A 26,615-nucleotide genomic window follows, 5' to 3' on the forward strand; every position below is an offset into this window, starting at 1 on the left:
TATTTTATAAAATTTATCACAATACAAAACTAAAATTTTCTGCTTACTGTCACACTTCATTTTTTTTTGTTTCTTCCAACTCAAAAGTGACCAGAATTGTGTTTATTTTATTCACTGTTGTTTCTGCAGTACCAAGGAAAGAGCTGGTAGATAATAGGACTGTTCCTGTTATTCACCACTGCATGATATTCCAGAAGTTAGTGACACAAATCAAGCCCCTGGCTTTGTGGGTCAGCAGATCAGATGGAGCCCAGCAGGGATGTGTGGAGCTTCAGGTGGAACTGAAAAAATGGCTGGACTGAAATACTCAGTATTTGTCCATCAGTCACACTGTGGTCCAGCATTTCTTCTTCATGGGATCCTCTCCCAGGCCTCCTCACAGCATACAGTGGGTTCCAAGAGAAAGCAAGCAGAGACCACCAGCCCAGTAGACTTCCTCTTCCTTATTCTAGTGGCCCACGTTTTCATGGGTCAGAATCAAGGAGGTTGAAAGGAAAAGACTTCCCCTCTTGATGGAACAGTGACAGGAGCACAATGTGGAGAGGCATGTGAGATGGGAAGTATCTTTGTCCACAGTGGTTTGCATGGCAAATGCGCTCACTTCATATCTGATAGTCTCAGAGTAGCATCCATTCATGGTGCTGTGATGTCTGCCAAGTGATACATGCAACTTCATCTAAGATGACTGTAACAAACGTGGGTGAAAAACAGGGGGCAAGTTGGTACTGATGGGAACCCAGCTAGGCTACTGATAGGAGATGTGGATTTTATCTGTTTGGACTTCTTTATGGTTCTCTCAAAGTTGCCATCTTAGAGGAATAGATAGATGCTTCCAGCCAAAGATGGTCTATGCTTGTATTTAATCAAAGCAGCATAGAGCCAACCCAAAGGGATGGAGAAATCATGCAGTGTCAAGGGATGCTGGGAAAGCAAGTCTCCAGATTTTCAGTGTCAATGGCCAATTTCTTTTAACCAGTTATATAAATCATGAGATTCCCTAAATACATAGACAAGATTCAAAGTACTAGATATCAATTACAAGAAAAAAACTGTAAAAATCATAAAAACATAGAGATTAAATAATACATTTCTAAATAATGAACAGGTTACTGAAGAAATCGAAAGGGAAATCAAAAGACTCCTGGAAACAAATGACAATGAAAACATGAGAACTTGAAAGCAGCAAAAGTGATTGTAAGAAGGCAGTTTATAGCAATAAGAGCCTACCTCAGAAAACAAGAAAAATATCAAATAGACAATCTAATTTACACTTAAAATAACTGGAAAAGAAGAACAAAAGAAACCCCAAATTAGCAGAAAGAAAGAAATCATGAAGATCAGAGCAGAAATAAATGACAAGGAAATGAAAGGAACAGTAGTAAAGATCAATAAAACTAAAAGCTAGTTCTTTGAGAAAATAAACAAAATTTTCAAACCTTTAGCCAGACTCATCAAGAAAACAGAGAAGAATCAAATCAACAAAATGAAAAATGAAAAAGGAGAGGTTACAACAGACAATGTAGAAACACAAAGGATTATAAGAGACTATTATGAACAACTATATGGCAATAAAATGGATAACCTGAAAGAAATGGACAGATTCTTAGAAAAGTTCAATCTTCCAAGACTGAACCAGGAAGAAATAGAAATTATGAACAACCCAATTACAAGCACTGAACTAGAAGCTGTGATCAAAAATCCCCCAAATAACAAAAGCCCAGGACAGATGACTTCACAGGTGAATTCTATCAAATATTTAGAGAAGAGCTACTATCTATTTGAAAACTCTTTCAAAAAATTGTACAGGAAGGAACACTTCCAAACTCATTCTAGAAGGCCACCATCACCCTGATACAAAAACCAAAGACAGCACACAAAAAAGAAAACTACAGGCCAATATCACTGATGAACATAGATGCAAAAGCTCACAAATCATGATTGAGTTGTATTTATTCCAGGGATGCAAGGATTCTTCAGTATAGGCAAATCAATCAATGTGAAACACCATATTAACAAATTGAAAGATTAAAAACCATATGATAATCTCTATAGATGCAGAAAAACCCTTTGACAAAATTCAGCACCCATTTATGATTAAAACTTTTTTTTAAATGGGCATAGAAGGAACCTACCTCAAAATAGTAAACACCATAAATGATAAGCCCACAGCAAACATTATTCCCAGTGATGAAAAACTGAAAGTGTTTCCCCTAAGATCAGGAAAAAGACAATAGTGACCCCTCTCATCACTATTATTCAACATAGTTTTGGAAGTCCCAGCTATAGCAACCAGAGAAGAAAAAGAAATAAAAACAATCCAGATCAGAAAAGAAGAAGTAAAGTTCTTACTGTTTTCAGATGACATGATACTGTACAGATAAAACCCTAAAGATAGTATCAGAAAATTATTAGAACTAATCAGTGAATTTAGCAAAGTCATGGGATACAAAATCAATAGACAGAAATCACTTGCATTCCTATATACTAACAATGAACAATCAGAAAGAGAAATTAAGGAATCAACCCGACCATTGCAACAAAAAGAATAAAATATCTAGGAATAAACCTACCTAAGGAGACAAAAGAACTGTATATGGAAAATTATAAGACACTGATGAAAGAAATCAAAGATGGCATTAAACAGATGGAGAGATATTCCATGTTCCTGGATAGGAAGAATCAATATTGTGAGAATGACTTTACTACCAAACGCAATCTACAGATTCAATTAAATCCCCATCAAATGACCAACGGCATTTTTTCACAGAACAAAAATGTTCACATTTCATGGAAAAAAGAAAGGCCCTGAAACATCAAAGTAGCCTTGAGAAAGAAGAATGGGGCTGGAAGAATCAATCTTCCTGATTTTAGATTTTACTACAAAGATCTAACCAGTCCATCCTAAAGGAAATTCGTCCTGAATTTTCATTTGGAAAGACTGATGCTGAAGCTGAAATTTCAATACTTTGACAACCTGATGAGAAGAGCTGACTCCCTGGAAAAGACCCTGATGCTGGGAAAGATTGAAGGCAGGAGGAGAAGAGGAGGACAGAGGATGAGATGATTGGACAGCATCACCGACTCTTTGGACATGAATTTGAGCAAGTTCTGGAAGTTGGTGATGGACAGGGAAGCCTGGCGTGCTGCAGTCCATGAGGCCACAAACAGTAGGACACGACTGAGCAACTGAACTGAACTGAAGTGAAAATAGTTCTGATTTTAAATGAATTCCTATATATAGTGTATGATAAATGGGCTTTTTCTTTGTTCAAATATAACCTTGGTTTCTAAAGGTATTAAACACTTTTTTGAGTAATAAATTAACCTTAAAGACTACAATAAGATCTTTCTGAATAACTTACACACACACACACACACACACACACACACACACCAGTTCATAGGAAGCTGTTACTGGAATAAACTCAGCCTTGATCTATTTGCATTGGAAAGCTATTTTAAAGTTGGCCACAAGATGGTGCTATCACAAAGCAATTTCAAAGAAACCATATTCTATTTCAAAGAACTTGTGTTTCTTTCCGAGTCTTTAAATGACAATTCTTGTTAATCACTGTCTTCTCCCAACTTATTTTGTATTTCTCGATCTGTTCCATGTCTATTTTAGGGAGTTTTTTGCCTCTCATATATATTACCTCAGAGAAGATCAACTAAGTCTATTGTTTTGAAATCTATATGCAATGTTAGCAACATAATATTTCAAAAATAGGAAATAATGTACTGCTATTTGTATTCATTATTGTTGTTTATTTGTTTCTTGTTATTTAACACTGAAGAGGTTTCCTGCTTCTGGATCAGTGGTAAACAATGACAAACAGAGCAAGCACTTGGAAAAATAATAAACTCAATAACAAGCTTAAATGATATTTTCCTTCATTGGGTCAGGTCCCTCTCTTTCCTCACCATCTGGATCTCCATGTGTTGAAAGGTTTGCCTAACCAGCTGAGGCAACAAACAATTAAAAAAACTTCTCCAACATACAACAAAGCATCAATTCGAGATGATTTGATATTCTTCACACATCTTTTGATGGCCTCTTGTCCAAAAGGGTGTGGTTACTGGTTAGTACTGTTTCATGAGGCTCAAACAATTCAAAACCCTCATGCTGCACCTTGTCTAGAACCAAGAGTAACATCTGAAGGTCCTCAAGACCCTCAGTGTGTCATATAGACAAGAGTGATTTGAGGATTTGTGGAAGCAGAGAATAAATTGTACTAGAAATCGCAGATGCTAATGGTCCAAAGTTAAAAAGAAACCAAGACATTCTGTGCCCTGTGGGTACACAGTTTAGGAATTGTCTTGGACACCTCAGAGTTAGCACCCATGTGCACTCTGTGCATGTCGAGAAAAACTAATGGAGAAGGAAATGGCCACCCACTCCAGTATTCTTGCTTGAAGAATCCCATGGGCAGAGGAGATGGGCAGGCTGCAGTCCATGGGGTCGCAAAGAGACGGACATGACTGAGTGACTTTTATTTTCAAATCGCTTGTTATATGGATTTTCTAGGTGCAAAGCATTTTGCTGCTATCTGGAGGAAATTGTTCTCAGAAATCTAAAATTTTTCAGTGTGAAATTAGGATGGGTACCCCTTTTAGATATATAACCATACATGTTCATCCTATCTTGGTTTATTTCTTCAACATAAAATTGATTTTCTTGGTCCCATGTGACCAGGGCACCTCTTTCATGGAGGATCTCATCTCCTTCCTACTATATAGAAAGTAGTTTTCCTGTAATCCTAGATCTCATCCTTCATTTTTCTCTCCTTTTGCTTGTGTATATTGACAAAAAATAAAAATAAAAAAATAAACATAAAGGAATAAAGATGACTGGAAGATAAATTATCTGACTCCTTCCATATTTCAAAAATGACTTTTTTCTACCCTCAGAAGACACTGATAGTTTTATTTGGTATAGAATCAAAATGGAAAATGATTTCCTTTAAAACTTTAAAAACATAGCTTCATTATGTTCTAGACAAATCATATTAAAGAGAAATCTGTTGTCGATCTGAAATTCATTTATTTCTAGATGCTGTTTTATTTGTGTGTCTGTTTTTCTTTGTTTCTCTGGGAGCTTTTAGGTTGCTATTTTTATGATTTAGGCCCTAAATCTCAGGGCATGTCTGGGTGTACGTGGAAGCAGCCCTTGGTTACGCTCATTAAGTATCTCCAGCTCTCTCTTCTGAGCCCTTGAGGCAGGTTGGACCATCTGACCAGCTATGCACAGTAAGGATGAATGAATGTTCTTAGTCTTTTTACATCTCCACAGACATGGGGACAATCTAATCTAGACAAAGAAAGATGGTCAGGTCTAAGGGCAATCTTCAAATTTCAGATCCCAAACTTGACCAGAGAATGGATGAAAGATGAACTGAAATCATGTTATTGCTTCATAATTATGAATGCAGGAATTTTTTTTTAAATAAGTGTATATATACACATATATATATTGATATACAAGCAATATAATTTAAACAAACCACTCCTGTCACTAGTAAAAATGGACCAAGCATTGTCCTGGACTTTGGCAAAGTAGATTTTCTACTACTCAAAATGAAGTAGAAAAGAGTAGGTTAGTCTCCATAGAAATTATTGTTTTATCCTCACTTAAGGAAATGTGGTGATTTACCAGCATTTGGTTTTCTGTTCATATACATGATATTAGTGAATATTATGTCATTAATGAGGATGGCATGATAACCCACTTCAGTATTTTTGCCTGGAGAATCCCATGAGCAGGGGAGCCTGGACAGCTATAGTCCATAGGGTTGCAAAGAGTTGAACATGTCTGAGCCACACACACACACACACACACACACACACATCATTAGCTATGTATTGTTTTCTCCTTAGGTCCCAATATTCTTGTTCAAAATAAAAATGAATTGATAATATTAAAATATTTTGCTTATTATATGTTTATTTTCACCACCATTTATATCAACTACTATGTGAAACCAGAGGTATTAATATATCATTATTTTCAGATCCAACTTTCACTGCATTCTCCCTGCAATGTCAAAGGATTAAAATAAATGAGAAAAGGAAAAAAAAAAAAAACCCACCATATTTACTAAATAGGAAATATCAGTTTTTGAGAGCTGGATATACTTTCTGTATTGCAATGTGTCAGTTCCCAAAGACACTGACATAAAAACAGCAATAATCTGTTCTCTGCATTTCATAACAATGTCTTTCTTAATCTGTACCATCTGCTTATGAATGAGCTATTAACTTTATCATACTTCTGGTGCTCAAACCCAATATTCTTTCAGCTCCAAATATAATAAGAAGAGAATTTGTTTTTAATTTTCAAAACAAAATTTTGCTAAAAGAAGAAACCTAGTCCCTTAAGGAAATCAAAGCAGCGAACACCCTCACAATGAATGCTTCCAACAGAAGTCCATTTACTGGGGAGGGGTGGGGGAGTTTAATGGCAATAGATGTACTGTTAAAACCAATGTGGAAAACATATATTCACAGCCATATGTATTTTTTAATCAATGAAATACACAACTGTAAAGACTAAACATTTTTGATATTTTCTGCCTCTGTTCCCAACCATATAAAAAGTCAGATGGAGACTGTATCAGAAAAATCCAGGGAACTGAATCTGTGGTATAGGATTATCCTGTGTTTCCTACATTTATACAAAGTATTTAGAGAGACTATTTCACTGAAGATGCAATGAAAGAAAGAAAGTAGAAAAGGTCATGATATTATTCAACAGGATTTTGAGGATACATAAATACATGACCCATGAAGTTCTGATGGGTATAAAATGGGTTACTATTTATGACTTTGATACAAAAACTATCAACAACAATTTCACCTTCAGAGCTTTAGTTCAGTGGCTTCCTATGAGAAGATTTTTACCTATATCAAATTCTGCTAAAAGATGGTACATACCAATGGATATTTATCTACAAGTACAACATCCATATATCTTTTCTGGAACTGGATATGTGCTTTCAGGATCTTTGACCTCAAACATCTATACTGCATCTTTCAGCATTAGATATAAACATTTAGAAAATCTGAACATGGGGTTAGGTCTTCAGAGTTTATGACTCTCAATAAAATTGCCACCCAAAATTATCATTTAATTTGCATAAACTTAAATTTTCTTTATGTCTTTTATATTAACCTTATTACTCCCATTTTTTATTTTTCTACTGAAATGATTATATTTTGGAAACTTTGTTCAAGGAAGTAAGCATTCTTATTCTGAATAAAGAAGAATTTATTCTATCACAGAATTTTCTGGGCTCTCCTGACTATCTCTGATCCCTCTATGAAAAGCAAACTATACCAAAATTATGAGATTCAAATTTGATTCCATCCTAATTTAATATCAAAGGGAAAGCATAAAAATAAAAATTTAAAGATGATTTGATTATCTGAAGTTATTGATTCCCTACTGATATTTACTATGTGTATATCAGTTCAGTTCAGTCACTCAGTCATGTCCGACTTTTTGTGACCACATGGAGTGCAGCATGCCAGGGTTACCTGTCCATCACCAACTTCTGGAGCTTGCTCAAACTCGTGTCCATCAAGTTGGTGATGCCATCCAACTATCTCATCCTCTGCAAAGGATGAAATATGTGTATAGCTTTGAGAATTACTTGGGTGTACTTACTGAAAGTAAATTCAAATCAAGAAGTATTAAATTATTATAGAAAGCATAAGAGTTACTCTGTAGGGATGCAATAATGAAAAATAAATGATTTGTTATGGCTTTGTATTTGAGCAATTTTCTCCTACCAAACTAACTTCCTAATTTCATCATGCAGATACCAAGGGCAGCAGTTTCCAGCCCTTGAAGCCTTAGACAAAGCATATAAGTTGGTAAGAAATAGGCACAGAAGCAATTACCATGTTACAAGATTGAAGAGCTGGTACTGAATGACAAATCACCTTTGCACACAGCCAAAATTTCCTGCCACTTAGCTTCTTCATGCCTAGCACAAAGTAGCTGCCTCTGTATGTGGGTGCAATAAAACCATACCAGGACACAAAACATGGCAATTACAACACAGAAAAGTCTAGAGAAGTGATCAATATTATACACACAAAACAAATTACTTACCCTTGATCATCATCTGTAGTTTATTTTATGATGATATTGGAAGAGTTACAAAGAAATAATTGATTTGGGATTCAGATGAAAATTGTCTTCTATCCATGATACAAAAAGACATTAAATTACTTCATTAAGTTACTTCAAAGTTACATGAATTTAGTAATTGTTTTGGTGGCTATTTTATATCAAATGTAAACAAAAGGAGGTTGTTGAATATTGAAAAATGTCAGGGAAGTTTGATTCTTTTGATACAGAAAAATGGCTCTGTAAGTCCAAATGATTATGAAGCAGACAAATCCTGTCATATTGGATAGTTTCCATTTAAGAAAAACTTCACAAATATTGCAGGGTCAATTCTGAAATGCCAATCTTTTGTTCTTGCAGATTCTTTTTTTTTTTAATTTTATTTATTTATTTTACTTTACAATACTATATTGGTTTTGCCATACATCAACATGAATCTGCCACGGGTGTACATAAGTTCTCACTCCTGAACCCCCTCCCACCTCCCTCCCCGTACCATCCCTCTGGGTTATCCCAGTGCACCAACCCCAAGCATCCTGTATCCTTCATTGAACCTAGACTGGAGATTTGTTTCTTATATGATATTATACATGTTTCAATGCCATTCTCCCAAATCATCCCACCCTCTCCCTCTCCCACAGAGTCAAAAAGTCTGTTCTGTACATCTGAATCTCTTTTGCTGTCTCGCATACAGGGTTATCATTACCATCTTTCTAAATTCCATATATATGTGTTAGTATACTGTATTGGTGTTTTTCTTTCTGGCTTACTTCACTCTGTATAATCGGCTCCAGTTTCATCCACCTCATTAGAACTGATTCAAATGTATTTTTTGATGGCTAATACTCCATTGTGTACATGTACCACAGCTTTCTTATCCATTCATCTGCTGATGGACATCTAGGTTGCTTCCGTATCCTGGCTATTATAAACAGTGCTGTGATGAACACTGGGGTACACGTGTCTCTTTCAATTCTGGTTTCCTCAGTGTGTATGCCCAGCAGTGGGATTTCTGGGTCATAAGGCAGTTCTATTTCAGTTTTTTAAGGAATCTCCACACTGTTCTCCATAGTGGCTGTACTAGTTTGCATTCCCACCAACAGTGTAAGAGGGTTCCCTTTTCTCCACACCCTCTCCAGCATTTATTGCTTGTAGACTTTTGGATCACAGCCATTCTGACTGGTGTGAAATGGTACCTCATTGTGGTCTTGATTTGCATTTCTCTGATAATGAGTGATGTTGAGCATCTTTTCATGTGTTTGTTAGCCATCTGTATGTCTTCTTTGGGGAAATGTCTATTTAGTTCTTTGGCCCATTTTGTGATTGGGTCGTTTATTTTTCTGGAATTGAGCTGCAGCAGTTGCTTGTATATTTTTGAGAGTAGTTGTTTGTCAGTTGCTTCATTTGCTATTATTTTCTCCCATTCCAAAGGCTGTTCACATGTTTAATAGCTTATTTAAAAGACATTGTTTTGTTGACCAAAATGGAAAGGGAAAATGAGGCACTCAAAGTTGCCAAAATATGAGTTTGTGACAACCTAAGGAATGGGATGAGGCCGAAGGGAGGTCCAAGAGGGATGGAACATATGTATACATATGGCTGATCCATGTTGATGTATGGCAGAAACAAACACAATATTGTAAAGCAATTATACTTTCATTAAAAAATTTGTTTAAAAAGATGAGTTTATTTAAGAATAGCAGAGGAATTGCAATCTGGGATGTCAAAACACTAGCAAACTACAAGCAAGTCTGTTGAGGGCTTGAGGCTAGCTGTATTTATGGGCAGAAACATAAAGAAAGGAGAGTTCAGTTAGAGGTTTTAAAAATATGCAAATGGAGACAAAACCAGCCCTGCCAGACAAACAAACTCAATTCAGCTTATTTTGTGAGACCAACCTGACCTGGGTCAGTTTTTGTTCATCCCACTGGAAACAACATAGGAAATTTCCTGGGGTTGGTATGAAGCAACCCTTGACAAATTCTCTCTCATTTAAGAAATACCAATATTACTAGTTTTCTATAAATCACAATCACATACTTACAGCAAATCATTTCTCAATCCTTAAGCTTTTGTCTTTTCCTAAGTGGCACATGTGTGAAATTTTTCCATTTTACATCCTCTGGCTCCAATTTAGATTGAAATTCTGTTACAATATCAGTGTTTCAGCCAACTCAAGGGATGAATAAATGGTAACATTACCTGAAAATAGCAAAATAAAATTATTTTATTAAGTGATTTTAAACTTAGATTACCACATAATAAGGGCTTCCCAGGTGGCACTAGTGGTAAGGAAATCCCCTGCCAATCCAGGAGACTTAAGAGATCTTAACTTGATCCCAGGGTCAGGAAGATTCCTGAGGAGAGCATGGCAACCCACTCCAGTATTCTTGCCTGCAGAAGCCCATGGACAGAGGAGCCTGGGCTACGGTCCATAGGGTCACAAAGAATTGGACACGACTGAGTGTCTGAGCACAAGTGAAAAGCAAGTATTGCCCACACTAACTTGGAGGAGGTCCAGTTCAATTGCTCAGTAACGTTTGACTCTTTGCAATCCCACGGACTACAGCACGTCAGGCCTCCCTGTCCATAACCAACTCCTGGAGCTTACTCAAACTCATGTCTCACTCAAACTGAAAGACTATTCAGTACCAATTTCCTTTAGTACTCGTTGGATGGCCTGGTTGGATCTCTTTGCAGTTCAAGGGACTCTCAAAAGCCTTCTACTTCAAAATAAAAAATTATGCTCCTTTAGTTAGAGATAGTAAATCAAACACAGCTACTTAATTATTTTTAGCAACATGTTTTGCAGTGAAAATGTTAATTATTTCATAGTCATGTCATAGTGTGCTTTTTGCCAAAAAACACTAAAATCAATCAGTTTCATTAAAAAGTGATCGTAAGATAGACTCTTTTCAAAATCAAATCATTTGTGGCTTTTATTGGCCCCTCAGTTTAGTTCAGTTTAGTCAGTTGTGTCCGACTCTTTGTGACCCCATGGACTGCAGCATGCTAGGCCTCCCTGTCCATCACCGAATTCTGAGTCCACCCAAACTCATGTCCATTGGGTCTATGATGCCATCCAACCATCTCATCCTCTGTAATTCCCTTCTCTGTCTGCCCTCAATCTTTCCCAGCATCAAGGTCTTTTCAAATGAGTTAGCTCTTTGCATCAAGTGGCCAAAGTATTGGAGTTTCAGCTTCAAAATCAGTCCTTACAATTAATACCCAGGACTAATCTCCTTTAGATGGACTGGTTGGATCTCCTTGCAGTCCAAGGGACTCTCAAGAGTCTTCTCCAACACTGCAGTTCAAAAGCATCAATTATTCAGTGCTCAGCTTTCTTTATAGTACAACTCTCACATCCATATATGACTACTGGAAAAACCATAGCTTTGACTAGATGGAACTTTGTTGGCAAAGTAATGTCTGCTTTTTAATATACTGTCTAGGTTGGTCATAACTTTCCTTCCAAGGAGTAAGTGTCTTAATTTCATGGCTGCACTCACCATCTGCATTGATTTTGGAGTGCAAAAAAATGTCAACCACTGTTTCTACTGTTTTCCTATCTATTTGCCATGGAGTGATGGGACCGGATGCCATGGTCTTAGTTTTCTGAATTTTGAGCTTTAAGCCAACTTTTTCACTCTCCTCTTTCATTTTCATCAACAGCCTTTTGATTCCAGCTTGTGTTTCCTCCAGCCAAACATTTCTCATGATGTACTCTGCATATAAGTTAAATAAGTAGGATGACAATATATAGCCTTGACGTATTCCTCTTCCTATTTGGAACCAGTCTGTTGTTCCATGTCCAGTTCTAACTGTTGCTTCCTGACCTGCATACAGATTTCCCAAGAGGCAGGTCAGGTAGTCTTGGATTCCCATCTTTTTCAGAATTTTCCACAGTTTATTGTAATCCACACAGTCAAAGGCTTTGGCATAGTCAATAAGCAGAAGTAGATGTTTTCCTGGAACTCTCTTGCTTTTTTGATGATCTAGCCGATGTGGGTGATTTGATCTCTGGTTCCTCTGCCTTTTCTAAAACCAGCTTAAACATCTGGAAGTTCACAGTTCACATATTGTTGAAGCCTAGCTTGGAGAATTTTACGCATCACTTTACTAGCGAACGAGATGAGTGCAATTGTATGGTAGTTTGAGGATTCTTTGGCATTGCCTTTCTTAGGGATTGGAATGAATACTGAACTTTTCCAGTCCTGTGGCCCCTAAACCTTTAAAATTAAAGTATTTTTCAAGTAGTGTTTCCTCAATATTTTTTGTCTAAGTTTGAATTCTTAGCTAAAGCAATAAACATTTCCCTTATATTTATACTACTTGATATTTATATTAATTTAATAATTTTATTTACAAATCTCAACTTGAGAACTTACCTTAGGCTTAGTAATAACAGCATCTCATAGGCCCAATCTTTTGTTAAGTTGAGAATATTCCAAGTCCTACTCAAGATTTCTTCCCCTATATAAATATTAATAATATACAAATTAGGGAATGGCAGCCTATAAATTCAGGAATCTTTCTTTTTGAAATTGTGATTACTTTTTAAGTGCAAAGATATCTAGTCTGTTAGCACATGAAATGAAACATATTTGTATATGAGAGAAAAGGAAAAAATATATCTTTTATAGAACTCTGTATTTCTTTGAAGTATGACTAAATTACAGTGCATTTTCTTAGATTTCAGCTTTTACTTAGGAAAATAGACATTTTATCTCTATTACAACATTTTTATTAGTAGATATCAACAATAGAATGAAATTCTGTTGAATACTAAAGTAGCACATAGGCTTTAATTATAAGCCCAATAACTTCTTTTTTCAGAACCATTTGCTATAATCTCATATTGATCTGCCACAATTAAAGCTGACCTGTTCCTTCAAATGATATAGACAGCAGAAAGTGAAAGTGAAAGTCACTCAGTCATGTCTAATTCTTTGCGACCCCATGGACTATAGAGTCCCTAGAATTCACCAGACCAGAATCCTGGAGTGGGTAACCTTTCCTTTCTCCAGGGGATCTTCCCAATCCAGGGATCAAACCCAGGTCTCCTGCATTTCAGGCATATTCTTTACCAGCTCAACAATCCTATACAAACATCAGAGAAGATCAAAATTACAGGATAATCATTAACTGTATCAGAACTTTGCAGTAATGACAGATTGGTTAGTAATAAGTAAAGAGAACTTGAAAATAAAATAGCAATAACAGATATAAGGAACATGTATTATCTTCAGAACTGAGATTGAGCATCCAGGAGGAGACCCTAGGACTGAAACCCAGACTGTTGGCATTGCTAGGGGTCTCAGAATTGCAGAAAATTTTGTGGTATTCCTTTGCTGGACCTCTCAGGAGAGTCTTCATGGTGAAGGCTTCCATTGGAAGCACTTGATTACACAACCATCCCAGGGGGCTGAAGGAAGCTCCTGGCCACTAGGTGTGTTGACCACCATATATTTTAGGAGATGTTCTGTGAACAAGCCACTCACACTGCAGGGTCATCAGGAGTCTGGTGCTGTGACAGTTGCATATGCTGCAAAGTTGGTCCCTTGGAAGAAAAAAAGCAGGTTTTTCTTGGTAATTTTTTCTGTTCTCACTAGCGTTTCCTGGGATTCCCAGGTGGAACAGTGGTAAAGAATCCACCTGCCAATGCTGGAGATGCAGGTGATGTAGATTCGATCCCTGGACTGGGAATATCCCCTGGAGGAGAAAATAGCAACACTCTTGCCTGGGAAATTACATGGGTAGAGGAGCCTGGCAGGTTACAGTCTGTGGGGTCACAAAGAGTTGCATATGACTTAGCATGCATACACATTAGTATTTCCCAATATACAGAGCAAGCTCCATGGAAGCAAAAAGAAAACCCAGAGAACTCATCACCATGTTGCTCCTCAAGCCCTAGTTCCCTAGTCCCTCTTCCTTCTCCTCTTCAGCTTCTCATGCTGGATTGATATGTAGTATCTGTCACTCAACCCAACTTACGTCTGCTTGCTTGACGCACAGTAAAGCCATCTATGGACCTCAGGCTGTGGTGAAGGAAAGTACAATATTTATTGCCAGGCACCAAGCAAGGAGAACAGTCAGCCAGTGTTCAAAAAACACAAATTTGACAGTGGCTTTCAAGGAATGTTTTTTATAGGAAAGGCAAGGGAGAGGGTTGTATGAAATTAGCTCATGTGCATCTTTCTGGCTCGTTGGTGGTGAGGTAACAGGATGATTTTTCAGGAAACTCAATTATCAATTTTTTTTTGTTTCCCACCAGGCTGGGGTTTATGTGCTAGTGGTCAGCATGTAGTCAACTTCTTTCCTTTTGGGGGTTTCAGCATCTGCAGAACAACTCCAAGGTATGGCTCAGAATATGACTTACAGCACTTGAGGAACTAAATGTCCTTGACTCTGTTTTATGGCTAAACTAATAATTATTTTGTCTTGCCTGACTGCTTTTCTGGGACGTGGGGAGTGGGCTGTCTGGCCCTGGGAAGGTTCACAGGGTCCTGCTCAGTTTTACTTCTAGGATTTTTAGCTGTACTTAGGAGAAGGAATGAGGAGAAATATTTATACTCCATTTCCCTGAGACCAAAAGTCTATCTTTGCATTTAAAATTGCTTTTCTAGAGACAAATGCTTAGAAGCACTGATTTTCTGTCCTTTAAATTACTTTTTTGAGACATTATCCTCTTTTTTCTTTTCTCTCTCTCTCTCTTCTTCTGACACTTACATTGGTGTTTATTTTTGAATTTTTTCCTTTCCTTATTTTTTTGCCTTCTTTTCCTCTCTCTTCCTCCCTTTCCCTTTTTACTTTTCCCTCCCTTCCCTTTCTTCACTTCCTCTTCTCTCTGCCTTCCCTGTCCTTCTTTCCTTCCTTCCTTTTTCTTACCACATTCAGGAGCTATTATCTTAAAGATTAATTTAATAACTGTTTATTTATCACTAACCCTTCCAGTGAGATCACCTTCATGTTTATATTGGTTTTGAAATGCAACAGGTAAAAATACAATTGTGACAATTCAAAATACAATTTTTCTACACAAGTTTTGGGGGGAAATCGAGTTTTCATCAGAAATAATTTTATTATTTATTTTAAAGCAATTTAGTGTAATTGGTAGCAAAATGGTACACAGAGAATCAGTTCAGTTCAGTTCAGTCGCTCAGTCATGTCCGACTCTTTGCGACCCCATGAATCGCAGCACGCCAGGCCTCCCTGTCCATCACTAGCTCCAGGAGTTCACTCAAACTCATGTCCATCTAGTCGGTGATGCCATCCAGCCATCCCATCCTCTGCCGTCCCCTTTTCCTCCTGCCCCCAATCCCTCCCAGAATCAGAGTTTTTTCCAATGAGTCAACACAGAAAATAAACAGAACCAAATTCCATAGAGTTTCAAAAGCTAATACTGACTTCATATTTTATTTTCAAGTGCAAGTGTAAGTAATTTAAAAAGGCAACGATTTGTTTAAAGGCTTTTATAAGTATGTTTTTATTCTCTAATTAAAAGAAAAACTAATAAACCATCATCATTATAGCAGGTTCTATGCATGATACTGGATGCTTGGGGCTGGTGCCCTGAGATGACCCAGAGAGATGGTACAGGGAGGGAGGAGGGAAGGGGGTTCAGGATGGGGAACACGTGTATATCTGTGGCGGATTCATGTTGATGTATGGTAAAACCAGTACAATATTGTAAAGTAATTAGCCTCCAATTAAAATAAATAATTTTTTAAAAAGCAAGTTGATCTGAATTGTGTTAAATATTAAATTTGGAATAATGTTCATAATTAAAAATAACTATTTTAAACTTTATCAAGCAATTTTTTAATCTCATAGGAAATACAGTCAGGTACTAGCATAAAATCCTAGTGTTGGCACCTGTCATAATGCAAAAATGCTCAACTTGAGATCTTGGGGGAAATAGAAATTTCATAAAACCTTTCATTTATTCCTAAACATAGCTGTAATGGGGTAAAGACATGGCAACTCAAAGAAACATCATAATTAAACATCAGTGTGCAAATATGAAAAAAATAAATTTATTGTTCTCCATTACACATATTAATTCAATTGTGCCTTCAGTTTGAATAATTTCCATGGAAATATGTTCATCAAATATATTTCACCTGTGTTTATAATATATACACATATATAAACATACTATCTTTGTTTTAAGCTATGTTTCCAATTTTAAGTAACCTTAACCTGTTATAAATTCTACTTCCCTGTTTGATTAAAATAAAATTAAATAAAGGGTCTCCCTATTTTAGGGGAAATTTTTGATGTTCATGTCATTCTAAAAGGAGAGTAATGTAAAATATTAAATAAAAGCGATAGCACAAATAGGCATTTCATATTCTCAAAGCCCAATTATACAATGGCTATAATCTATAATATCACATTTATGCTTTATATTTTATATTCACAGAATTGTTTGGGGAATATTAGATTTCTTTTTTATTACCTTTGATTCTATTTCCTTTTCAATTTATCTGCTTCTTTGTGAAAAGAAATGATACTATATCTCTATGTCCTACTTTCTGTTGAATTAAAATTCAATGTAAAATTCAGAGAAAAAAATTGGAGGAAAAATATCTTTTAAAATTTGTCAATATCTCTTTCATGGGAAAGACAACACATTCCAACTACCTTGCAAACTAAGCTCTGTGTTTTCCAATCTCTTTCTGAAGGGGAGTACTGCAATACAAGTAAGAGCATTGCAGTAACCATGGTCAATATTTCTTTATTTGTAACTGTCAAATTCTGTATGGCTTGCATTAAATTGAAATGGCAAAAACTACATTTTCTCTTTGGCCACACCACATAGCTTGCAGGGTCTTAGTTATCTGAGGAGGGATAGAACCCAGGCCCTTGGCAATGAAAGCAGAGAGACCTAACCACTAGACCACCAGGGAATTCTGCCAAGCTACTGACTTTTATTTTGTATGCTTTCTGACAGTGCTAAAGTACAGTTTTATAGATAACTTTCCAAAATTAGATTTAAAAAATTGATATAGCATTTTGGGGGATATGATTACTCTAATGCTAAAGGCATAAAGGAGGACTTTTAATGTTTTGAAACTCTTTGTATTCTGTAAAAAGCATAATTTTACTTCTTTAAATTTAAAGTATCTTTCTAATGAAATATGCTAAATTATATATATATATAAATATATAAAAATGTTAAAGTTCAAGATTCTAATGAAAATCATTACTGAATATTTCAGTTTTAATTCTTGGATTAAATTTAAGTGGACAAATGTGTTTCAAGTATTTTCCTTATGTTAGGTATTCTTTTGGGAGAACAATAAATATTTGGTTTTAACTTTACTTGGTATACAAAGTGTGGCAAACATAAAGTTAGGGAAAATTCAGGTAGTTGATATTTCTGTTTGTTTTGGTTTCTTCAGAGTACCAAAACCTGCTATGAACATGGCAGATTCTAGTTTTCTATATATAGATCTTTTGTTTCTTTCAGTTCAGTTCAGTTCAGTTCAGTTCAGTTCCTCAGTCGTATCTGACTCTTTGCGATCCCATGAATTGCAGCACGCCAGGCCTCTCTGTCCATCACCAACTCCCGGAGTTCACCCAAACTCATGTCCATCGAGTCGGTGATGCTGTCCAGCCATCTCATCTTCTATCGCCCCCTTCTCCTCCTGCCTCCAATCCCTCCAAGCATCAGTCTTTTCCAATGAGTCAACTCCTTACATGAGGTGGCCAAAATATTGGAGTTTCAGCCTCAGCATCAGTCCTTCCAAAGAACAACCAGGACTGATATTCTTTAGAATGGACTGGTTGGATCTTCTTGCAGTCCAAGGGACTCTCAAGAGTCTTCTCCGATACCACAGTTCAAAAGCACATTTCTTTAGGTAGATATATTCCTAAGCATTTTATTCTTTTCATTGCAATGGTGAATGGAATTGTTCCCTTAATTTCTCTTTCTATTTTCTCATTATTAGTGTATAGGAATACAAGGGATTTCTGTGTGTTGATTTTATATCCTGCAGCTTTACTATATTAATTGATTAGCTCTAGTAATTTTCTGGTGGAGTCTTTAGGGTTTTCTCTGTAGGGGATCATGTCATCTGCAAACACTGAGAGTTTTACTTCTTCTTTTCCAATCTGAATTCCTTTTATTTCTTTTTCTGCTCTGATTGCTGTGGCCAAAACTTCCAAAACTATGTTGAATAGTAGTGGTGAAGTGGGCACCCTTGTCTTGTTCCTGACTTTAGGGGAAATGCTTTCAATTTTTCACTATTGAGGATAATGTTTGCTGTGGGTTTGTCATATATAGCTTTTCTTATGTTGAGGGATGTTCCTTCTAGTCCTGCTTTCTAGAGAGTTTTTATAATAAATAGATGTTGAATTTTGTCAAAGGCTTTTTCTGCACCTATTAAGATAATCATATGCTTTTATTTTTCAATTTGTTAATGTGGTGTATTACGTGGATTGATTTGTGGATATTGAAGAATCCTTGCAACCATGGGATAAAGCCCACTTGGTCACAATGTATAATCTTTTTAATGTGTTGTTGGATTCTGATTGCTAGAATTTTGTTATGGATTTTTGCTTCTATGTTCATCAGTGTTATTGGCCTGTAGTTTTCTTTTTTTGTGGCATCTTTGTCAGGTTTTGGTAAAACGATATGATAGCATATCAAAAGGCAACAAAATGGTTTAAATGACTAAAGGATTCATATTCTAAAGCAAACTATGATTCTTACACAGAAGTCAGCCACTTAAGTTTGTTTATCTGTGTAGACATCTCTAGATGCAGTATGATGAGCTATTTTTATAAAACATCAAGTTTAAAAAAGCACCAATACAGTAAAACAATGCATATATTTTGAATTTAGAAAGATGGTAACAATAACCCTGTATGCAAAACTGCAAAAGAGACACAGATGTATAGAACAGTCTTTTGGCCTTTGTGGGAGAGGGTGAGGGTGGGATGATTTGGGAGAATGGCATTGAAATATGTATAATATCATATGTGAAATGAATCGCCAGTCCATGTTCAATGCATGATACAGGATGCTCAGGGCTGGTGTACCGGGTTGACCCAAAGGGATGGTATGAGGAGGGAGGTGGAAGGGGGGTTCAGGATGGGGAACATGTGTACACTCGTGGCAGATTCATGTTGATGTATGGCAAAATCAATACAATATTGTAAAGCTAAAAAAAGAAAGAAAGAAAGAAAATAACTCCCATGCATTAAAAAATAATAATAAATACAAAAACAAATAAATAAAATAAAATAAAATAACAAATATAATAGGACACATTTAATTTTAAGAGGAGCAAAAATCTTCTATGTCCACTGGGATGCATCAAATGTAGTTAGATTTCTAGTTCACTTTCATAACATCTTAAAACTTTTTAAAAAGTTGACTTCATACAGCTTGTATCATTTTCAAACAAAGAAACATTAAGTTTAAATTTTTTTGTGTTTTGAATTAAGTTTTCAAAATCATTTCAAATATTAATAAGAGGAGTACTAACAATCAATAGTTCAAATTTAAAAACATTCTAAACTTCCAGGAAAATAGTTTGTTTTAACTGTGAGAGAATTTGGATATATTCCAAACTAGTTTATTTCATACAAGAAATGTTTTTGCTTTTCTAAGTTCTAAAGTTGTTCCAGGAAGCATCCTTGGAGGAAAAACAGTCTCTTTTTTTCTTTTTATCAAATCTGAATTTTCTCTTGAGAGTCCTGGACTGTGGTGCTGCAGATGCTGTTTTTTCGACTGGGTTCACCTTTGGGTAAGTAAGCCAGTGGATCCAATCAGATTCAGTTCAGTTCAGTCATTCAGTCGTGTCTCTTTGTGACCCCATGTATTGCAGCATACCAGGCTTTCCTGTAGATCACAAACAGCTGGGACTTGCTCAAATTCATGTGCACCGAGTCAGTTATGCCATCTGATTCTCTGTCATCCCCTTCTCCTCCTGCCTTCAATCTTTCCCAGCAGCAGGGTCTTTTCCAATGAGTCTATTCTTCACACCAGGAGGCCAAAGTATTGGAGCTTCAGTGTCACCATGGTTCCTTGCAATGGATATTCAGAACTGATTTCCTTTAGGATTGACTGGTTGGATTTCCATGCAGTCCAAGGGACTCTCAAGAGTCTTCTCTAACACCATAGTTCAAAAGCATCAATCCTTCTTTGCTGAGCTTTTTTTATGGTCCACCTCATAGCTTTCGCTAGATGGACCTTTGTTGGCAAAGTAATGTCTCTGCATTTTAATATGCTTGTAGGTTGTCCATAGCTTTTCTTCCAAGGAGTAAGGGTCTTTTAATTTAATGGCTGCAGTCATCATCTGCAGTAATTTTGGAGGCCAAGAAAATAAAGTCTGTCACTGTTTCCATAGTTTCCCATCTATTTGTCAGGAAATGATGGGACCAGATGCCATGATCTTCATTTTTTGAATGTTAACTTTTAAGCCTGCTATTCATTTTCATCTTTCACTTTCATCACGATGCTCCTTAGTTCCTCTTAGCTTTCTGCCATAAGCCAGAAAGATGTGTTTTCATCTACATATCTGGAGTTATTGATATTTCTCCTGGCAAACTTGATTCCAGCTTGTGCTTCATCCAGCCTGGCATTTTGCAGGATGTACTCTGCACATAAGTTAAATAAGGAGGGTGGCAATATACAACTTGGTGTACTCATTTCCCAACTTTAAACCAGTCTATTATTCCATGTCCAGTTCTAATTGTTGCTTCTTTACTTGCATACACATTTCTCAGAAGGCAGGTCAGGTGGTCTTTTTTTCCCATCTCTTTAAGAATGTTCCACAGTTTGTTGTGATCCACATAGTCAAAGGTTCTGGTGTAGTCAATAAAACAGAAGTAGATGTTTTTATCTGAAATTCTCTTGCTTTTTCTATGATCCAACTAGTGTTGGGAATTCAATCTCTGGTTCCTCTGCCTTTTCTAAATCCAACTTGAACATCTAGAAATTCTTGCTTCATGTACTGTTAAAGCCTGGCTTGGAGAATTTTGAGCATTACTTTGCTGGCAAGTGAAATGAGTACAATTGGTTGGTAGTTTGAATATTATCTGGCATTGCCCTTCTTTGGGACTGGAATGAAAACTGGCCTTTCCCAATCCTGTGGCCATTGCTGAGATTTGCAATTTGGTAGAATATTGAGTGCAACATTTTCACAGCATTGTCTTTTAGGATTTGAAATAGCTCAGCTGGAATTCCATCACTGCCACTAGCTTTGTTTTTAGTGATGCTTCCTAAGGCCCACTTAGTTTCATATTCCAGAATTTCTGGCTTTAGATAAGTGCTCACACCAACTTGGTTATCTGGATCATTAAGATATTTTTTGTATAGTGCTATGTATTCTTGCCATCTCTTCTTAATATCTTCCTCTTCGGTCAGTTCCATACCCTTTCTGTCCTTTATTGTGCCCATATTTGCATTAAATCTTCCCTTGATATCTCTAATTTTCTTAAAGAGATCTCTAGTCTTTCCCATTCTATTGTTTTTCTCTATTTCTTTGCACTAATCTCTTAAGAAGGCTTTCTTATTTCTCCTTGCTATTCTTTGGAACTCTGCATTCAGATGGATATATCTTTCCTTTTCTCCTTTGCCTTTCCCTCTTATTTTCTCAGCTATTTTAAGGCCTCCTCAGACAGCCATTTTGCCTTTTTACATTTATTTTCTTGAGGATGGTTTTGATCAATACTACCTGTACTACGTCATGAAACTCTACCCATAGTTCTTCAGGCACTCTTTTTATCAGATCTAATCCCTTCAATTTATTTGTCAGTTCCACTGTATAATCATAAAGGATTTTATTTAGGTCAAACCTGCATGGTATTGTGGTTTTCCCTACTTTCTTAAATTTAAGTCTGAATTTTGCAATAAGGGGTTTATTATCTGAGCCAGTCAGCCCCTAGTCTTGTTTATACTGATGTGTAGAGCTTCTCTATCTGAAGCTGCAAATATAGTAAATCTAATTTCAGTATGGACCATCTGGTTATATCAATGTGCAGAGTCATTGCTTTTGTTGTTGGAAAAGATTGTTTGCTATGGCCAGTCCATTCTCTTGACAAAACTCTGTTAGCCTTTGCTCTGTTTCATTTTGTACCCTAAGGGCAAATTTGCCTGTTGCTCCAGGTATTGCTTGATTTCTTACTTTTGGATTCCAGACCCCTATGATGAAAAGGGTATCTTTTTGGGGTGTTAATTCTAGAAGGTCTTGTAGGTCTTCATAGAACTGTTCAACTTCAGCTTCTCAGCATTAGTCACTGGGGCATAGACTTGGATTACTGTGGTAATGAATGGTTTCCTTAGGAAACTAACTGAGATCATTCTGTCATTTTTGAGGTTGCCCCCATGTACTGCATTTCAGAGTCCTTTGTTGACTATGAGGGCCACTCCATTTCTTCTAAGGGAATTCTTGTCCACAGTATATATAATGGTCATCTGAATTAAATTCATCCATTCCAGTCCATTTTAGTTCACCAATTTCTAAAATATTGATGTGCATGCTTGCCATCTCCTCTTTGATCACTTCTAACTCACCTTGATTCATGAACCTAATGTTCCAGGTTCCTATGCAATACTGTTCTTTACATCATCAGACGTTACTTCCATCACCAGTTGTATTCACAATTGGATATTGTTTCTGCTTTGACTCTGCCTCTTCTTTCTTTCTGGAGCTATTTCTCCACTCTTCTACTGTTGCATATTAGGCAGCTCCTGACCTGGTGAGTTCGTCTTTCAGTATCATATCCTTTTGTCTTTTCATAGATTGTGTGGGGTTCTCAAGGCAAGAATACTGAAGTGGTTTGCCATTCCCTTGTCTAGGTGTCTACATTTTGACAGAACTTTCCACCATGACCTGTCCATCTTGGGTGGCCCTACATGGCATGGCTCAAAGTTTCATTGAGTTAGACAAGGCTATGATTCATGTATGATTAAGTATCTAATAAAAGAAAACATAGTAATGACTGCAGTGCAACTAAAGGGCATCCACACCTACACTAGATTGTTACTTCAAGTTTATTTGTTTATTGTTTACAGTTATCAAAACTTGTCTCTCTATAATGTTGGTGGATGGATTTACTGTTTATTTGGTCTGTAAAATTTTGCATGGCTTATATTATTTCTGTACCTAAAAATGATCTGAAGTGAATGTGGACCAATTACAAATCATTATTGTTCAGTTATAATCCATCACCACCTTCACTTTATAAAACACTTACATTTTATTTTATTATTTTGCTGATTTATTATTCTTTTTTTTATTATTTTTGAGCATTTAATTTTGTATTCCAGTATAGCCAATTAACAATGTTGTAATAGTTTCAAGGGACTCAGTCATACATATACATGTATCTATTCTCACCCAAACTCCCCTACCACCTAGGCTGCCACATAACATTGACCAGAGTTCCATATGTTATACAATAGATCCTTGTTGGTTATCCATTTAAAATACATTGATTATAGACTTATTATTCTTTACTTTGGGCTTCCCTGATATCTCAGTTGGTTAAAAAAAAAAAAAAAAAAACATGCCTGCAATGCAGGATACCCCAGTTCAATTCCTGGGTCAGGAAAATCTGCTGGAGAAAGGATAAGCTACCCTCTCCAATATTCTTGGGCTTCCCTTGTGGCTCAAATGGTAAAGAATCTGCCTGCAATGCAGGAGACTTGGGTTCTATCCCTGGGTTGGGAAGATCTCCTGGAGAAGGGAAAGACTACCCAATCCAGTGTTCTGGCCTGGAGAATTCCAGGGACTATACAGTCCATGGGGTCACAAAGAGTCGGACATGACTGAATGACTTGCACTTTTTTTTGGCTATTTTTCTATTGAGGAGATCTAAATTCTATCCATGATTATATTACTTGATTGCTCTTAACTTTATCATTCATAGCTATTAATAGTTTGATCAAATTATTTCTGTAGTCTTTTAATTTAAATATTATATGAGTTTAAAAAAATAATGATTTCAAAAATGCTATGAAGAACATTATATATAGATAATATTTTAATTATTGGAAAATTTATTAACCTAAAATTCAGGTTATGCTATAGTAAGCAATTAAATGAAAGGAATAATCCTCAATTCACTCTGTTAATAAACAGGTAAATGTTATCTCCCAAACTCACACATTTCAATGTTAGAATTTGATTCAAGAAGCATGGTTTACTTCAGACTGCCTAAAGATATGAGTGTCTGTTTCTTGAGCATCTCTAGACTACTAGGCTAAGATCTGGGGATATGAAAAATCACATGCTCTGACCCTTGCAGAGAATTAGTGAAGTGTAATTTACAAAGTAGATAAAAGGATGAAAAATAAATTCCAAACATTACAGAAAAATGAAAAGGACAACAGAAAATGAGGGAATGGTTTATTGAGGGAGTTGGGTTGATGTCTCTCCAGGGAAAAGTGGAGAGGAAATGGGACTGAGGAAAAAGTCACATCCGAGGGATGAACTAGGCATGTTTATAAAGTGAATTTGACTTCAGAGCACTGGTTAGACCAGGAGAGGAGGGGAGGTGAATTCATGAAGGAACGTAGAAAGCTGCTAATGAAAGGCTTTCAGCTTCAGGGTAAGTTTCTGTGTCTGGTCTCAAGGCAGCTGAAAGCCAATGAGACTTTGGAAGGGAGAGGTAGAAAGTGAATATATTTAAAGCAGCTCCTAAAAAGTCTTGTTCAGATGAAAATGCAATGAGTAACTTTGCAATAATGTTAGGAGTTACACAAACAAATGGAGTAACTAACAAAAGTGGGAACTATAATGAAGATTTGTACTTATCTTAAAAACAAAAAGGAAAATATTCATAAATATGCCCTTTAATGAAAATGATAAGAACAATTTAAGAGTACATCATGAGAAACGCTGGACTGGAAGAAACACAAGCTGGAATCAAGATTGCTGGGAGAAATATCAATAACCTCAGATATGCAGATGACATCACCCTTATGGCAGAAAATGAAGAGGAACTAAAAAGCCTCTTGATGAAAGTGAAAGAGGAGAGTAAAAAAGTTGGCTTAAAGCTCAACATTCAGAAAACGAAGATCATGGCATCCAGTCCCATCACTCCATGGGAAATAGATGGGGAAAAAGTGGAAACAGTGTCAGACTTTATTTGGGGGGGCTCCAAAATCACTGAAGATGGTGATTGCAGCCATGAAATTAAAAGACACTTACTCCTTGGAAGAAAAGTTATGAGCAACCTAGATAGCATATTCAAAAACAGAGATATTACTTTGCCGACTAAGGTCCATCTAGTCAAGGCTATGGTTTTTCCAGTAGTCATGTATGGATGTGAGAGTTGGACTGTGAAGAAGGCTGAACACCGAAGAACTGATGCTTTTGAACTGTGGTGTTGGAGAAGACTCTTGAGAGTCCCTTGGACTGCAAGGAGATCGACCCAGTCCATTCTGAAGGAGATCAACCCTGGGATTTCTTTGGAAGGAATGATGCTAAAGCTGAAACTCCAGTACTTTGGTCACCTCATGTGAAGAGTTGACTCATTGGAGAAGACTTTGATGCTGGGAGGGATTGGGGGGCAGGAGGAGAAGGTTACGACAGAGGATGAGATGGCTAGATGGCATCACTGACTCGATGGACACGACTCTGAGTGAACTCTGGGAGATAGTGATGGACAGGGAGGCCTGGTGTGCTGCAACTCATGGGGTCACAAAGAGTCGGACACTACTGAGCGACTGAACTGAACTGAACTGAACTGAAGGCACTGCAGTCTATTTTCTTTGATCAAATGATAATTGAAATTTGCACACTTGTATCTATTGACTGGGTTTTGTTATCCATGCACCTACTTTATAATTACTGTGAATATTGATAGCATGGTAGATCAATGAAGAAAACTAATAGTGCCCATTAAGCTTTTTAACACCATATCATCTAGTGATTTATTGTTCTTTGAATCAAATTAATGTTGTGCCTTCATTTAAAATGAACTTTTGAAAGCAGTTCTTTAGAAAACCATAAAAAGTATGAGTAAAGTCCATTATCCCCAAAATTCATTGATTCAGCTGCAGAAGCCCCCTTCCATACTATAATCACCACTAAATCTATGATTATAATAAAATAAATTTCTTAAATGTGCTTTTTGTACTTCTTGTCATGATAACATTTTTTTCTTGCTCCAGTTACACTAAAATTTAATTATCCCAATGCCCAAAATACACAGAGCATGGAAAAAAGATGTTTTATTTATTAATTTTATAACAGTCAATTTGGTGTTTTCAGTTCAGGGTAATTCAGTCGCTCAGTCATGTTCGACTCTTTGCTACTCCATGGACTGCAGCATGCCAGGCCTCTGTCGGTCACTAACTCCTAGAGTTTACTCAAACTCATGTCCACTGATACAGGCAAAATAAGCATGGCATTTTCTGCCTTTTAGATGTGTGTGTATGGGTTTTAATTCATTTTAAGCTTGACTGCAGGAGATCCAACTAGTTCATCCTAAAGGAAATCAGTCTTGAATGTTCATTGGA

At 36.5% G+C, this 26,615-nt stretch overlaps 1 protein-coding gene across 1 annotated transcript in view; it reads right to left on the reverse strand.

Annotated features, from left to right (window-relative positions):
• Nucleotides 1-19,813: 19,813 nt before the first annotated feature.
• KCNT2 (potassium sodium-activated channel subfamily T member 2) overlaps nucleotides 19,814-26,615 on the reverse strand; it is a 1,342,824-nt gene continuing 1,336,022 nt past the window's right edge. Inside the window, 2 exon segments of the mRNA XM_040262901.1 lie at nucleotides 19,814-19,914; nucleotides 23,054-23,064. Coding sequence (XP_040118835.1) covers nucleotides 19,814-19,914; nucleotides 23,054-23,064 — 112 coding nt within the window.

This window comes from Oryx dammah, unplaced genomic scaffold, assembly GCF_014754425.2.
Source record: "Oryx dammah isolate SB20612 unplaced genomic scaffold, SCBI_Odam_1.1 HiC_scaffold_21, whole genome shotgun sequence".
NCBI classification, from domain to species: Eukaryota; Metazoa; Chordata; class Mammalia; order Artiodactyla; family Bovidae; genus Oryx; species Oryx dammah.